Source organism: Danio rerio, chromosome 5 (assembly GCF_049306965.1).
Source record: "Danio rerio strain Tuebingen ecotype United States chromosome 5, GRCz12tu, whole genome shotgun sequence".
In the NCBI taxonomy this organism is placed as follows: domain Eukaryota; kingdom Metazoa; phylum Chordata; class Actinopteri; order Cypriniformes; family Danionidae; genus Danio; species Danio rerio.
Genome location: NC_133180.1, coordinates 71,538,032 through 71,555,330, shown reverse-complemented (window position 1 = coordinate 71,555,330; position 17,299 = coordinate 71,538,032). Strand labels below are relative to the sequence as shown.

The following is a 17,299-nucleotide window of genomic DNA, read 5'->3' as shown; positions in this document are numbered from 1 at the left end:
AAGTCGGAAAAGAAAAGACTTGAAGGGATTGAATATTTTGGAAGTACACATACCATATACTGAAATGTCAACAGATTTTTTTGGACAAGTGATCTCCTTTTTTTAGATTGCTGTTAATAATGTCAGTCCATTTTACTGCTGAATATCTATTTCAATCTAGATTCATTTGATAGTCTGCTAATTAATTATACCTAGCTAATACTGTTTAAAATAATTTTTAAAAGTAACTTTAATACTTTCATCATAAATGTCTGAATATAATGATTCCAAGCAAAGCAAATGGAATGCTAGCCTTTAACTGAGAGGATGCAATTTCCACGTTGTACACCAACTTTAAAAATACAAAAAAATATACAGTATATTCATCAAATAAATGTGTATATCAGTTGATCTCTATTATTGTTTGGCTTTTAGATTTTTTTTGTGTGTTATGCAACAATGTCTAACTTTAGTACTGTTTGTAACAGTAGTATATCAGTGTTTCTTGCTTTTGTGATTCATATTCTTTTAAAGTATTTGGTGGAAAGCCACTGTTCTACTGTATTGTTGTTTAAAGGAACAGTTTACCCCTAAAATATATATTCATCAACCTGGATCTGTACATTATAGTCGCTAATTTGAATTGGTTTAAGTTATACAAAATTTTGTATTATATTTTTTCTTTTTTCTTTTTTTTGTAAAGATTTTTTCCCCATTTTTCTTTTTTTGTGATAGATTAATAGTTATATTGTTTTATTATTTTTATTAAGGGCTCTATGCAGCTCTGACACTGATAATTAGAAAAAAAACAATTGTTGGAGTGGATACTGCAGTTTTTCAAAATGCGTTGCCATTCTCTCTTGAATCAATTCATATTTTAGTTTTAACAACTGATGGCGCTCTAGGCTTAACAAACAGCTGTACTCTCTTGCGTTCAATTTATTACAAATACTAGTCTACCTTTACTGTCTTTTCCACATCCGAGAGAGTTACGGTGTGGAGAAGCCCTAAAAATTGTGTACCACCCAGACTACATTTTATCAAATTTGATTTAGTTTACAAGTTATACAACAGTTTTTATTTTATTTTTTTCCTCTATTATTTTTTCTGTTTTTCTTTTTCGTTATAGGTTAATAGTTATATTGTTTTTTCTTATTTATTAATACATTTATTTATTTATTAAGTGCCCTATCCAACTGTCACTTTGATAATTAGAAACAAAGAACAGTTTTACATTTCGCTAAAAATCTCATGTTTTCCTTGGAAGAAAAAAGTAGTATATTTTGAACAGCATGTGGGTTGGTAAATAAAGATATTTATTTATTTATTTATTTATTTATTTATTTATTTATTCAATAATGTGGGGTGAACTATTCCTTTAAATTGTCTTGTATTCTTATTTGCCTGTAGTTGTCTGTCTAGGGTTAGATCAGTAAATATTAATATATTCAACTTCAAAAATAAAATGCGTTCCTCTTCTCGAAAGGTTTCTTGCCTACATGACACCAGTACCCTGTATCAAAGGTTACATACTGAAATATAATCATTATTATTGTAGCTGATTCTGACAGGTTTTCTTTCTTTCATATCTTTTTCAGGTACGGTACCGGCGAGATCACGCTTCAGGTCGACAGCTTCCCTATTTCCAGATGCTGGAAGACCTGATTAGAGACGTGTGTGACGGTGCTGCATTGCTGACCGTGGTCCATTACTACTGCCCTGAACTGATGAAGCTTGACGGTACAATCAAACATTCTCTACAGTTAAAGTCTATATATATATATATATATATATATATATATATATATATATATATATATATATATTTTTTTTTTTTTAATATATATTTTTATATATATATATATATTTTTTTTTTTTCAAATATTTCCCAAATGATGTTTAACAGAGTAAGGAAATTGTCACAGTATTTTCCATAATTTTTTTTTCCTAAGATAAAGTCATTTTGGCTAGAATAAAATCATTTCAAGTATTTTTTTAAACCATTTTAAGGTTAATATTATTATTTTTTTTACTGGTAGTAAAACCCCCTAAAAACAGTTTAAACACTCTTCTTTCACCCTGTTTGCTGCTTGCTCCTGAGCAGTTTATTATATGTAGACCTGACTCAGAGTTACGCCATTGGTTCAGTTGTTGCTATGTCAGCCTGCTCAAACAAACAGCACAGAAGTTTCGATGGCGCCAAAGTGCCTGCATTCTTCATAAAATCAACATAGGAATGGTTTGCTTACAGTTGTTTGCTGCATATTAAGCTGGAAAAGGAGAAGGTATTTTTACACATTTGTACTTTATTATTTCTTTGCAGCATTATTTCTTAAAGGGATACTTCAACCAAAAATAAAAACTCTGCTGTCATTTACTTATCGGAGTTGTTTCCACCTGGTCACATCATGTTTTATTTCTGATCAATTAGCTAATCTAATTACACTTGAGCACATAAATGTGTCTCCCTTAAATTGATACAATTCCGATCTTTTAATCTCACACTATATAGTAATTTTACTGTTACGTCGACTAAAGCATCAGATACACTGCATTTTATTCAATTAAGATTGCTATTTACAAAAACGTAAGCTTTACATCTTACTTAGCATTCAAATTATTTTATATGCAGGCTTAAAAACAATATTACAACAGCACAAGGCGGGCTTCATGATTATATTGATTATAGGCTATGGAACATATACACTTACCGGCCACTTTATTAGGTACACCTTACTAGTACCGGGTTGGACCTCTTTTTGTCTTCAGATCTGCCCTATTCCTTTGTGGCGTAGATTCAACAAGGTTCTGGAAATATTCCTGAGATTTTGGTCCATATTGACATGATAGCATCACACAGTTGCAGAGTTGCTACAGGTTTGTCGCCAGAATTCGAGACTCATCAGACCAGGCCTGTGAGCCTGTGTCAATTCTAGCCTCAGTTTCCTGTTCTTTAGCTGACAGAAGTTCAGTGGTTTGAACTGCATGTCATTTAGGCATGTCTACCCTGCCTAAATGCATTGAGTTGCTGTCATGTGAATGGTTGATTAGAAATTTGCGTTAACAAGCAGTTGGATAGGTGTACCTAATAAAGTGGCCGGTGCGTGAATTTTTGTCATATAGGTACATGTAAGACATCATTCAAAACTGTAAAGGGTTTAAATTTATGTATAACATACTCTTTAAAAAACAAAACAACTTGCCTTTGTAAACGAATGTAACACTACATTCTATTATTATTCCTCTCTTCACAGTGTTGATTTAATTTTTATGATTTCACAATTCAGTCAAAAATAAATGAAAAATAAAAATTAAAAAACTGTTGTCTGTGGCCTTTAGTGTATCTGATAGTCATATAGCCCAGTTTTGTTTTTTTTGTTTTTTTAAGAGTGAATTTTACATATGTGGTTTTAACAACCAGATACATTTAGACCTGTCCAGCTTTGTGTGTATTGTGTCCTAGAACACCTGAAGTAGTTTGATTGGATTTTGTAGTCGGATTTATATCCGTCTCAAATGCATTTTGGAGGGTAATTATACCTGTTCTTTTCTCGATTGGGTGGCTTTCTAGTCAGAAAAAATGCGTTAAGTGACCAGGTGTAAGCTGCCCCATCCACTTTGAGTTGAATACAAAGGAAGATATTCTGAAGAATGTTGAAAAATCCAACCATTGTTTTTTTTTTTTTGTTTGTTTGTTTTTACTAATGATGTCAGTTTTTCCAACATTCTTCAGAATATCTTATTTTGTGTTCAACAGAAAAAAAATCATTAAAGTTTATGACCACTTGAGTGTAAGCGTGAGAGAATTATTACTATTATTATTATTATTGTTATTATTATTATTTTTCTGATGTACTACTATCACTAAAGCTTGGCATGAATTAGTCGTATTTTTTTACACAGTTAAAATAGTTTTGGTTGTTAAATCACTTGTGATTCAAAGAAATTAGTTTTTTTCCAGTGATGTTTTTTACATGATGATTTTATGACATATACATGGCAAAAGATGAAAGAATATGAACACTTGAGGGGAGATGAAAAAACAAACATTGAATATTTTGATAACTTATAAATGATTGAGATTATTATAGCAGTATAACAGACTTTTTACTTGCTTAAAAAGTATAAACTAGAAGATGTGTAATAAGTCGTGTGTAATACAAATCGACATGTATTTGAATTGTTGCTTGTTTAGCGCTTTATGAAATGATGACGTTTGAATTTCTATTTTTTTTTTCTTCTGTAGTTTTTTTTTTCTCGCTTTCTTTTAACTGACTCTAGTTTTATTGCTTTTCATGCTTACCTTGCATTCATTGCCTCTTGAGCAAAGCGGCAATTATGTGAAATAATATTATTTCATTTCAACATGCAAGCAACTATTGATCTCGTTTAGATTCAGCCCTTGGTTTAGAGTTCTGCATAAGGATAGCCTAACCTGCTTTATTATATCATCTGCAGATATCTGCTTGAAAGAGGTGACCTCAATAGCAGACAGCCTTTATAATATCCAGCTGCTGAAAGAGTTTGCCAATGAGTACCTTAACAAAAGCTTCTATTTGACTCTTGAAGACCTGTTATATGCACCACCTGTGCTCAAGGTAAGCTATTCAGCTGTGCATAATGCATCTCAGGATGTTTGATTTGGCACGGGCTTGTTCTTGACTTGCTGTTCATTGTCGTCCGCAGCACAGTGTCATGGTATTTATAGCGGAGCTCTTCTGGTGGTTTGAGATCGTCAAGCCTGAGTTTGTCCAGCCGAGAGATGTTCAAGAGTTCAAAGATGGTGATTTTAATATTATTTTTATGTCACAATTTACAATAAGGTTTCATTAATGAGTAGTTAGCATGAACTAAGAATAAACTATATTTGTACAGCATTTGTTAATGCTAGTACTAATTTAATATTAAAATATCGTAATCATGTTGAATCCTGCACTTAATGAGACAATGTGGGAACCAAAATGACAGAGCCTTACATTTCTGTGATGGAAGTATTCTCATTATTTTGAATACATGGAATAAAATGGCATTGTATCAATGGACAGTGATTTTACTGAACTAATATACTGTGAAGGTGTAAGTTATATACAGTGTGTTGTTAAAGGGTCACGAAACACCAAAACACATTTTTTGAGCTGTTGACAGTCGTATATGTGTCCCACACTGCTAAAAACACTATTAGGACACCTATATTTCACTAAAAAGTGTAAATTGGTTGTTTTTGCGTTATTTCAAGCAAATTCGTACTTCCTGTTTGAAACGAATTTTTGAAGCTGCGTCACGGTCATGACATAATAGCGTGTATTTCAGCGTGCAGACTGGACGTCTGTGCCAGAGTGAGTCTTATTACGTCTTACAGTGTGCTACATTAATGCATGAGTAAGGCTTGGTTCAAACCAATCAGCGCGCTCTATTGTGCAACTTCATTAATATTCATTAGTGTCACAGTGTTTTCACGACAGAGACGCCACGTTGTGTTGGCAAAACAAGCGTGAAGTGTTGCTTTTATAGTTTGCTGCCGTTAAGTTTTGTTTTCATTTTCTCTCTGTGAGAGCGCAGCTGGCGTCACGTGTGGATTAACAGTGTACGCGACGCTCGACAACAATTACTTACGTGTCTAAGGAGGATTATTGTTTACCTGAGAGCTGTTCTCATCTGCAAACGCTGAGATCTGGATTCGCTTGTAGTATTCTCTTCATAAAGACACGGCTCTAGTTACTGGTGATTGTCCTGTCTCTACATATTTGGTAAGTGAGCGACCAGTGCTCTTTGTTTATTCAGTTTGTTCGTATCGAACTAAGTTAACTATTGCACCGAGTCACCGAGTGTAAACACGTTAGCATCACAACCAAACTTTAACCTCATGTAGGGTTTTTACTGCATTTAGTGACCGGAATAACACACGCGGCTTTCTGACGCTACCTGCCGTGTGCATCTAAGTTTCCGGGAAATGCGGAGGTTTTTTTTCTCTCATTCGCCGTGTGGTATCAAACATTGCATGAAAAATACACGCTTAGAGCAGTTCCTTGAATCAAATATCTTGTTTGTCGCGAGGGGCATGAATGAATTCCCTGAATGAAAGAGCCAAACTGCAGTTAAAGTCCAACATTTAATAATTTGGCAAATAATTCGACTACAGATGTCCATGTAGGTTAAACACCATCACTTTCTCGTGTGTGTATTTTGACTGAAACTCGCGCGTGCCCAAATAGACACTCCCACACCATCCCACTTTAGTTCCTCCGACACTCCCCCCTAAACAGAGCTGGACACGCCCACTTTTCTGACTTTTTCCAAAGTAGAGGTGTGAAAACACCCTGCTGAAACGAGGAGGTTTCATGGCCCTTTAAATGCAGAGCTCCTCTCTTTAAAAAAAGGAAAAATACCCTGCAAGTTCTTAAAGAGATCAAGCCTCAGCCACGTTTGAAAAAGTAACTTAAAAGTACCGTAACGCATTACTTTCCATCAAAAGTAACTCAACTAGTTACTTTTTTGGAGAGTAACTCAATATTGAAATGCAATACTTTTAAAAATAACTTTCTCCACTGTTGATAATATGAGTTAATAATTAACGTTCTCTTTACAGCAAGAGCAGTGAGCCAGCCCAAGAGTGCCAGGCCTACTGTGCCCATTTCCAACGCCACAAAACGAAGCTTCCTGGTGTCTCCGGGTGCGGCTGATCCAGTGCTTCCTGTTCAGAACAGCCCGGAAGTTTGTAACAGGTACTTCCTGCACCCTGAAGAATCTGAGCCTCTGTAAGTGCTTTTCCATGCTTTTGTCTATTCCATGTGTGAAGTCATATATTGTGGTAGTTGTGAGTGTAAGTCAACCATTTCGATGTAAAGATATGCTTGGTTCATTTTCATGAGACCTATTTAAAATTAAATATCATTTATTGTATTATACATACACTACCTGACAAATGACACTATGACACTACCCCAGAGCAACAAAATAATAACTTCTAGTTGATCATTTGGAAAAGTGGCAGAAGGTAGATTTTTCTGATGAAGCATCTGTTGAACTGCATCCCAATCATCACAAATACTGCAGAACACCTACTGGAACCCGCATGGAACCAAGATTCTCACAGAAATCAGTCAAGTTTGGTGAAGGAAAACTCATGGTTTGGGGTTACATTCAGTATGGGGATATGCGAGAGATCTGCAGAGTGAATGGCAACATCAACAGCCTGAGGTGTCAAGACATTTGTGCTGCCCATTACATTACAAACCACAGGAGAGGGCAAATTCTCCTTGCAGGACAGCGCTCCTTCTCATACCTCAGCCTCCACATCAAAGTTACTGAAAGCAAAGAAGGTCAAGATGCTCCGGGATTGGCCAGCCCAGTCACCAGACATTAACATTATTGAGCATGTCTTGGGTAAGATGGAGGCATTGAAGAAGAATCCAAAGAATCTTGATGAACTCTGGGAGTCCTGCAGAAACGCTTTCTTTGTCATTCCAGATGACTTTGTTAATGAGTGATTTGAGTCATTGAAGAGATGTATGGATGCAGTCCTCTAAGCTCACGGAGTCATACACAATATTAAATTTTTTTTCCACTGCAGCACGACTTTATATTCTATATTGTACATTATTTCTGTTAAGTGACAAGACTTTTGTCTAAGCAAAGTCAGACCTTACTCTTCAAATTTAATAATTTAAAATCAAGGCATGATCATATTTTATTCTATTTTATTATGCTTAAAATAAGCGTAATCTAGAGGCCTTTGCCTTTCATATAAGCCACTTCTGAGACCAAATCAAGTAGAAGTCAAGTTATTATTTGTTGTTTCAAAAACTTGGATAGACGACAAGAGTTTTATCAGGTAGTGTATATTAAACATTATTTAGTTCAATAATATAATTAAAATCATTTTATTTTTATAATTAGTTTATTTTATTGCTAAGCTAATTTCTATCTGATTAGTTCTGCTTGCATTAAAATTTAGTTTAAATGTAAAATTTTTAAAATACATTTCGTTTTATACGGGAACTAAAATAAAAAACACTTAGTGCAGTTTTGGCTAATTGTGTCAAGATAATTATTTGATTGATTAGTTTTTTTGTTGTTGTAGATACTAATATTATTATTTTTGTTTATATTTTCCTCATAAATAAAATCTCAAAACAGCGTAGTAATGTTAATACTTACCTAATGCAAAGTTTATTTGATGTGCTTGTGGTTAAATTAACATACTGCCAGAGTTTCATCTGTTTTGTGTTTCTTATAAACACTCTTGCTACACAAGCAGATTGTATCATGTTACATATTGTGCTGATTTTGGAAGTTTGCACATGCCAAGTCATGATCTAAGCAGTACAAGATTCCATATGTTTGGGAAGTGCATGGACATGCATGTATGCACTCCAGAGTTCCACTTTGCATGCTTGATTACGATTCACACCTGAATCATACAGTGTCATAATGTCTGTGCCTTATTCTGTGATGTGTATTTCTTTTTAGCATGTCGAGACTGTGGTACACTTCTCTTAAAGTGGTACTCCACCCCAAAATGAACATTTTTCTTTCAGTTCACTCACCCTCTAGTAGTTTCAAACCTTATGATTTTGACACAACCATGACTTCCGTAGTATTCGATCTTCGTACTATGGAAAGATACCGATTTTAGTTTTCAAACCGGTTTAAGCTACTTTCTTCTTTTGCATTTAACAGAAGAAAGTGACTCAAACTAGTTTGGAACAAGTGAAGGGTGAGTAAATGATGACAGACTTTTCAGATTTGGGTGTAATATCCCTTTAAAGGAGTTAGAAAAATCACTGGGCTTGCTCTTATTTCACAGGCAAATAAAATACAAGCTATTTGGGCGTTTTATTGCAGTGCTAATGCCAGTAATACTGCTCTGTAACTGTGATATTTGGACTGTTGTAGATCAAGATTTCTATAAAAGGTCCTATACAGAGCAGTGCTGTCTATATTTGTCCATTCAAATGGAAAATGCTTTGTGTCAGTTACGATTAGATTTTTTTGGATAGACCTCTGGGGGCCTGGAGATCATTCGTTTTCAGTTTTTGTGCTGGTGGTTTGCCAACTTTGTTCTCTCTGCTTGCTGTTTCAGTAACAAGGGGAGTTCTGGCTTCAGCCCCTCACATCCACTTCTGCCACTGAGACAAAGACAGAAGAAAGCTCAGCCAGCAGAGGAAAGCACGGGTATTGAATCAAACTATGGCCATTCAATTCAAATATGTATTTATGCTTGCATGAAAAATGTACGTTAAACATGTTGAATCTATTTCAGTTTTTTAATATTTAATGTCTGTATCTAGTTTATGATAGGCAAAGCTAATCTGCTTTGTTTTGTTTTATTGCAATCTTTACTTTCAAAAAGATGTATAGAGTTTACAAAACAACATAAAGTTTGAATGTAATAAATTCCTAAAGAAGAATAGATTCATGTTTAGAACACAAGTTAAGAACAATCTCCTAACCAGAATGTTTTTAGGGAATACAAAACGGTGAGATATTTGTAAATGTTCATATATATGCAAAATTATTATTTTTTAAAATAATTTATTTGTTTGCTTATAATTTTCTGACTGTCATTTCTGGTTACCATAAACCAGGAAAACATAGTAATAAAACTCTTATGCGCATGGTATGTGAAATAAACTTAAACAGATTTGTACACCTATATTAGTGCTGCATGATTCTGGCTAAAATGAGAATCTCAATTTTTTTTTTGCTTAAAATCAAGATCACAATTTTCTCACAATTCTGTAGATGTAAAATAAAGGTTAATCTGAGTCGGCTGTTATTATTTCTCAAACATATCGTAAAACAGCAATAATAATATTGGGCCTATGTATAGGTCTATCGTTGGTTAAAATGCTCAATTTTGTATAGACTAGAAATGGTGGACTTGAATAGACTTTAAATGCCTCCTGTTGTTAATGCACAGTATAGTGACGATATCAGAATAAAACTATTCTTAATTCTAAAGATGAATTATTATGTTTGAGACATATGCTTGTCATTTGTCATTGACAACATTATTAGACCATTTTCTTCACTGGTAAAATGAAACATTGTCATTATCAGATTCCCTGTTGCATTAAATTTAACATTATATTTGCTAGAGCAGTTATACTGACACTGTGTTAAACATTTATTTTAATGCACAACACTTTGTGTTCGCTATGAAAGAAAACAACATATCAAATGCTTGTCGTAATCATAACTGTAAAATGTGATATGAACATTTAAATGATGTGCACACTTTCAGATACACTTTCACTGCCGAGTGCAGTTCATGTCATGGCTGCCGTCACTTTGAGGAAAAAAGCATACATGCAAACTTCCCATGTGCCTCTTAAACTATCACTCTGTGCAACAAACTAAACGTTATTTACAACTTTATTAGCTGTTATTCACAGCCTATGCAGGTCCTATTTACTAAAGTAGACATCATTTGCGGGCACACACACATCCTTTCAGTAGTAAACAAACTGCGTCAGCTCATGTATCATTCGCGGCCACAAATACATCATTACATTAAGATGGAAATGACATTTTTGGGTGAATTATACCTTATAAATACAGTATGTGACGCTTTTAATGCAGTTTAGAGGTGCCCATGATGCTGAGCAATGTATGTAAAACCACTTAAAAAATAATGCGACTGATCTATAATTGGCTGAATCGTAAAAAAGCAGAATTAAAATCGTGTGTATGGTCAAATCAAGATCTCAATCTTTATTCGATTAATCGTGCAGCTCTTATCTATATATTTCAAGAAGTTTGTATGAAAGCAATCAAGTAATCGAATTATCTGTGTTGTGCTTTTCTTACCAGCCTGTCGAAATCGATCTAATTCATTGACGCAGGAAGGTCATCCCAGAGGATCTGTGGCTTGGTCAGATAAACGGCAGCGGTATAACACTAATAAATATTAATAATAAAATAACACCAATAATTACTAATGCTTGCTCATTTAATGCAATATCTCAGAAGACATGCTTTATTTAGCTTGCTAATGCCTCTTTTATTATAATCAGGCCACTGTCTCAGCTGAATCGGTATGTTCTTCACTCTGCTACGGACAGTGATGCAGACTTGGCCTCAGGCGACAGCGTTAGTCTGACGTGCTCTATCAGTGAGGACAGCCTGGCCTCCACGGTCACACCCAAGCATCAGAGCCATCCAGGTCAAGGCAGTGTTAGACGGATCAATGGTCATAGTCTACTTGGCAACGTTAACATGGATGAGGAGGATGAGCTGGTAGCCATTGCCAGGGCCGATCCTTCCAAGAATGACATAACACTGACAAACTCTGAGGATACAGAGCGACAGGGTGTTACCCCTGGTGCTAAAAGCATTTGGGGAAGACAAGAGGATGCATCTTCAGATTCCCGAACAGCCAGTTTCTTCCTGGAACCTCTGATGCCTGCGGTTCTTAGGCCAGCCAAAGAAAAATCTATTAGTTTAAATAAGGAAGAAGAATCTGGAGAGGGACGGCAGAGAGGGTCAACTCGGAGAGTGGCTGGAGCAGAAAGTGCTGCTTCATCAACACGACGGAGACCTCCACAAACTCTCAACCGAACTTTTACCCCTAACACCAGCTCTGAGTTTGAGACCACTATTGAGCCTAAATCAAGTGAATTTGTGCCTCCAGCCCCTGGGCAAATGCAAGCTTTCAGACCACTGGTGACAAGTAGCGTTGAGCCATCTTCTGCTGAGCGGTCACCTGGGTTTTACCTTCATTCTTCGGTCACTGAGGAAAAGAGGCCTGTCCAAGCGTGGGACGCCCATCCAGGGACATCTGATTTAGAGACAGTGGAGACTATTGAAGAGCAGGATGCAGAACTCACCAAAGAGCTCCACCCAGACAAGAAGCAGCATTTTGAGGAGGAAGTAGAGTCTGCCAAACTGCGGGAGGACATGAATGTGAAGGAGCATGAGGATAAGGATGGTGGGAGCAGGTGCTCTAGCCCTGGCCAGCAATCCCAGGTCAGCAGTGTAGCTAGTGGGAGTATACGAATGACCAGCTTTGCAGAACGAAAAATGCAGAGGTTTGGTAGCAATCAAGATATCCGCTCGAGCACAAGCAGCTCACAGCGGACTACACCAGACGGCTCAGAGAGTTGCCCCCTCCCTCTGACCTCCTGGAGGATGAAGAGAGACCAGAGTCCCACACCACAGAACAAGGACAATGCCAACATGCTGGCATCAGAACTTGTTCAACTCCACATGCAACTTGAAGAAAAGAGACGTGCAATTGAATCCCAAAAGAAGAAGATGGAAATCTTGACAGCAAGACAGCGGCTTAAGCTTGGGAAAGCAGCCTTCCTGCACATAGTCAAGAAAGGCAAGAGTGACACTCTCCCGCAGCCTACCAAGTCTGAGTTCTACTTGAAAGAGGGCCAAAAACTCAATGAAGAAAAGGAGGTGTCATCAAAAGATGATACCTGCGTTGATGCCTTGAGAGACCGGTCAAAAGAGGCTGAAGAGCCAGAGAAGGCATCTCTTGAGTGGGCAGGTGGTGGGACTGTGTCTCCTAGTCCCTTGGATGTGGAGGAAGAGGTAGATCTTAATGAATGCAATCGCTCTATTGAATTACTAAATGAGGCCATAGGAAGCATTCAGCAACAGATGATGCAGCTTTCTCTTCAGCAAGAAATGCTCATGAAACAGAATCTTCAATCGCCAACCAGTGCTGCTTCACCGCTTGCCAATGACCAGAGTAACACATCTGAACCAAGGGTCAGAGCTTCAATACATTTTGTTGAACCAAGTGGCAGCCCTGTTGTGCGAAAGCCACCCAAGCTAAGCTCAGCACGGCCACGCTCCAAACCTTCAGAGCTGTTGCTAGGTAAGGAGCATAGTAAGGGTCAGAAGAGCTCCACTCCTACACCTACTGATAGCCCTTCTGCAAGGTCCATTCAAGGGGGCAGGACCCCCAAAGCAGAGTCTCAGGACTTTGTGCAAAGCTCTGTAAGATCGGAATCATTCAACAAAGATAAAGGGAATCACAAAGGCACTACATTCCACCTTAATGATGAAGCTAATATGAGGATGGTCTCAAGGGAACCCAGTTCTGTGGCACTTGGAGTCACTTTTGAAGAATCCATGTCCTTGAGGGATACAGAGACTACTTTTGATGATGGCACTGCAAGGGATAACCTTATATCCTCAGAGGATATTTCTAGAGGAAAAGCCAATCTTATTGAAGTTGACTTGTCTGATTTGGCTGCCAATACAGATGATGAAAGCACCAATGCATTGGATGTCACCGCTGATGGAAGTGATGGGGAAAAGAAGTCTGGCATGGGCTTCTTTTTTAAGGTAAAGACAATGAAATTCTTTGTTTTGGCAAAGTATTCATATTGTGTGCTTTATATTTTATTAATACAGTTTGGATTAGGGCAGGGGTGTCCAAACTTTTTGGGCCGAGGGCCTGATGCAAAAAAAAAAAAGTTGTCCCGGGCCATATATTACATACATTACACAGACACGCGCATATAAATATATATGTGTGTGTGTGTGTGTGTGTGTGTGTGTGTGTGTGTGTGTGTGTGTGTGTGTGTTATGGAATTATTTTAATTTGTTATTTTAATTCATCGTCCAATTGTGTTTCTAGAAAGACTTTCGTTTTTAAAATCTTGAATCTTCTCTGGGCAAATTACACTTGCAACACTCATCCTTTATAAATTCTCCTTCAGTGAAAGGTTTCCTGTGCTGTGTGATTAGCTAGGCTACATCATAACTAGCCAGCGTAGAATTTTCTTGCACTTTATTACCACAAAAAAAACTGCTGTTGTTGAGCTGATAAGCCAGCTGCTATTTGTTTTACTTTTTGATCTCGTTCGGCACCAGTGTAAGAGCTGAAGGCCTGATGTTTTATTTTATAATGCCTTTTAATATTATATTCCTTCATTACTGCAACTGATTCCTGGCAAATTAAACAGACACATATTCCGCTGACCTCTGTGAAGAAATATTCTTTGCCCCATCGTGACTGAAATTTCCTGCACTCACTGTTGATTTTCCTTTTTCTTGCTTGTGCCACGGCTCGCCAAAATGTGATTATGAATTGTTTCTTTCAGTTTGTTCGGTTCGTTTTACTTCATAACAGGACCTGCTGCCTAATTGAATGCATGTAATAGCGACACCCGGTGGTTATTTATTGAAATTTTTCGGAAATTTATCGGTGGTTCATTTTTGTATGGCGGGCCAGATTCTATTAATATTCATAAAAAGCCTCACGGGCCGCCACAAAACTGATCACCGGCCGCAGATGGCCTGCGGGCCGTAGTTTGGACACCCCTGGATTAGGGACTTTGTAAACAGACTTTTCCGACTAAGCATCACTTTGACAACTCTCTAGAGCTCTTATAACACCTTGACAAAATCCTACAATACTACTTTTGCCTGCAGGATGAGCAAAAAGCAGAGGATGAATTGGCCAAAAAGCGAGCCGCATTTCTCCTGAAACAACAGAGGAAGGCCGAGGAGGCTCGACTCCGCAAGCAACAACTGGAGGCTGAAAGTGAGCAGAAAAGAGATGAAACCAGGTAATGGATAAAGTCTGGTCCTTTAGGAATATAAAAATGGAGGGGAAAAAAAGTAGAAGTTGAATTATCTGCTTGAATTGTCTTTTATTTCCCAATATCAGGAGGAAAGCTGAAGAGGAAAGAATCAGAAAAGAGGAGGAGAAGGCCAGGAGAGAGTTGATAAAGCAAGAGTACCTTAGGAAGAAACAGCTGGAGCTGTGTGAAGAGCAAGAACAGCCTCAGCCCAAACCCAAGACCAAGCCCAAAAAACAAAGGCTGAAGTCTGTGGTGAAGGAGGAACCCTCCATTGATCCTCTTCCCAAGTGCCCTGCTGCCAGTAATTGTTGAATTTGTGCCTTCTGCTTTTTAGACAACAATATAATAGAACAACAAAAAACATTGACTGCACTTTAACTGACCTATTGAATCTCTGTCCCTCACCAGATGAGAATCTCATCAGTGCCCAGTCTGGCTCTAGTCTATCACTGGCTTCTGTGGCCACCACTGAACCAGACAGTGTCAACTCAGGAGGGGCGGGATCTCAGCGGTAAGTCCTTCCGCATGTCCAACAGTGTGTGCAAATGCTTGCGTGCATTTCATTAATTTCTTTCAGAATCAATCGACTGTTCAGACTGTGACCTCCAAAGCACTTTAATGTTGCTGTTTGTTTGTTTCCATGAACAGAGGAGAATCAGTCGAGTCATTTCCAGGTCTCAGTCGCAATTCCAGTCGGACTACAGAGAGAGACTGGGACAACGGCTCCACCGCGTCTTCCATTACATCAACATCCATGGCGGAATACACGGGTGAGTTTTCGCTTCAATAGTTGTTTTGATACTCAGAAGCTCTGGTTGCTAATTTATTTATGAATTTATTTAAACTGCTTTAGATATGTTTGCACCACAACAACATCCTGTTTTAAAAATAGCATGCTGATGTAATCTCGGTCATGCGTCAGTCAATATGTTTGTCTGTGTGCTTGAGTACATAAGCACTTATGCAATTTTTTTTTCATCAGGCAGATGTTAGTGAACAAGTAAGCCTGTAGACTCTCTCTATTTTGCTCTTGAATTGACAACGTATACATTTAACAAGGGATATGTGCTTTTTTTATTTAAGTCTTGAGTTTGCAGAATAAATGGTGTTGATTTGCACTTTAAACATGAAATTAATTTAGATTTTTTTATCTGAATATGTGGGACTTTTTTTCTTTATTTTTCTGGCGATTCTGCCAGAAGCCCTAATTTCCAATCATGATTAGTGTAAATTATTTAACTAATGCTGATGGCAGTAATGTTATGTTCATCATTAATCAATTTTATTCTGATGTTCACCCCAAGGAAGTTTTAAACCATGTAAAGAAGCAGATTGTTTAGAGCAGGGGTCAGCAAACTTGTTCCTGGAGGGCTGGTGTCCTGCAGATTTTAGTTCCAACCCTAATCAAACACACCTGAACAAGCTAATCAAGGTCTTACTAGGTAAAGTAGAAACACCCAGGCAGGTGTGTTGAGGCAAGCTAGAGCTAAATCCTGCAGGGACACCGGCCCTCCTGGACCGAGATTGGTGACCCCTGGTTTAGAGGTTGATTAAAAAGTTTAGCGACATTTGTGAGGTGTCAGAGTGATGGATGAGCTACTTTAATTTGTATCACTGAGACTGAGAAGCTCCAGTACACAACAATAAGAGCAGTGTAGGGACACCCTGTCCTAACCAGGTGAAACCTCAAATCGATGAGCAATACATCTACATTTATTTTAAAATGTAAGAGTCTTTTTGTTTTGCTTTTATTTAGTTTTTTTCTTTAGTTTTTTCCTAACCAGTCATTCATTTATTTCCCTTCAGCTTAAGTCCCTTACTTATCAGGGGTCACCACAGTGGAATGAACTATTCCAGCAAATGTTTTAAGCAGTGGATGCCCTTCCAGCCACAACCTAATACCAACTAATCATAATACATATCCTAGGGATGTTGCATGAATGAATGAACATTAAATCTTATGCCTTTCTGTTCAACATTTTACTGTTTTTGAACTTGAAAGATGCTAAAAATGCACAATTGTCATTATTATTACTATTTTGCTTTTACTTATTTTAAAATCTTTTTTTTTTTGCTTCTATTGTTGTTGTTTTAGACAATTAGGATTTGCACTGAAAGGAAGGGCAAATGCAAATTTTGTTGTATTTTGTACAATGACAAAAATTCTGATTCTTCTCGAGTTTTTTGTTTATTCTTGTAACAATTTTTTTTTGTCGCTGTAGGACCCAAACTTTTCAAGGAACCAAGTGCGAAGTCCAACAAGCCGATAATCCACAACGCCATTTCTCATTGCTGCTTAGCAGGGAAAGTCAACGAACCGCAGAAGAACTCCATTCTTGAGGTGTGTGACTTCACAGATTAATCATGAAAATTTGTTTATACAGACAAGCAATAAAATGACTTTGTGACTGATTTTGTGTCTGTAATTCCCAGAAATTTGCAAACAATTTTGTGATCTTATCTAACATATTAGGTAGCCGACTATGTTAGATGTGCTATCTGACACAATGACAAGGACACAAATCATAAAAATAAAGCTTCTTTATTTTGTTGTTTTGTCAAGACAAGATCTAAAACAGTTCTAAAATGATAGGGATTAAGCCCAAGGAAGGCTGTATTAATTTTATGCACGAATTTACTTTTTCTCTCTCTCAGATTTTGCTCCCCGGAGCATCTGACATAATGTACCTCATTCAGGAAATGCATTAGGGCTTCTTCTAGCACCTAAAAGATAGATTGCAGACCAAAAAACTTGTTGCAGGGAAGCGTTT

The 17,299-nt window shown here is 37.2% G+C and overlaps 1 protein-coding gene across 5 annotated transcripts in view; it reads left to right on the top strand.

Annotated features, from left to right (window-relative positions):
* Positions 1–17,299, top strand: part of camsap1b (calmodulin regulated spectrin-associated protein 1b) — a 48,164-nt gene that overhangs the window by 28,313 nt on the left and 2,552 nt on the right. For 3 of the 5 annotated variants that reach the window (NM_001100001.3, XM_068221223.2, XM_073950541.1), the window contains 12 exon segments: positions 1,578–1,719; positions 4,438–4,577; positions 4,666–4,762; positions 6,566–6,701; positions 9,062–9,153; positions 10,795–10,873; positions 10,998–13,284; positions 14,377–14,513; positions 14,615–14,829; positions 14,937–15,039; positions 15,177–15,298; positions 16,751–16,869. In NM_001100001.3, coding sequence (NP_001093471.1) covers positions 1,578–1,719; positions 4,438–4,577; positions 4,666–4,762; positions 6,566–6,701; positions 9,062–9,153; positions 10,795–10,873; positions 10,998–13,284; positions 14,377–14,513; positions 14,615–14,829; positions 14,937–15,039; positions 15,177–15,298; positions 16,751–16,869 — 3,669 coding nt within the window. 5 annotated transcript variants of the gene reach the window in all.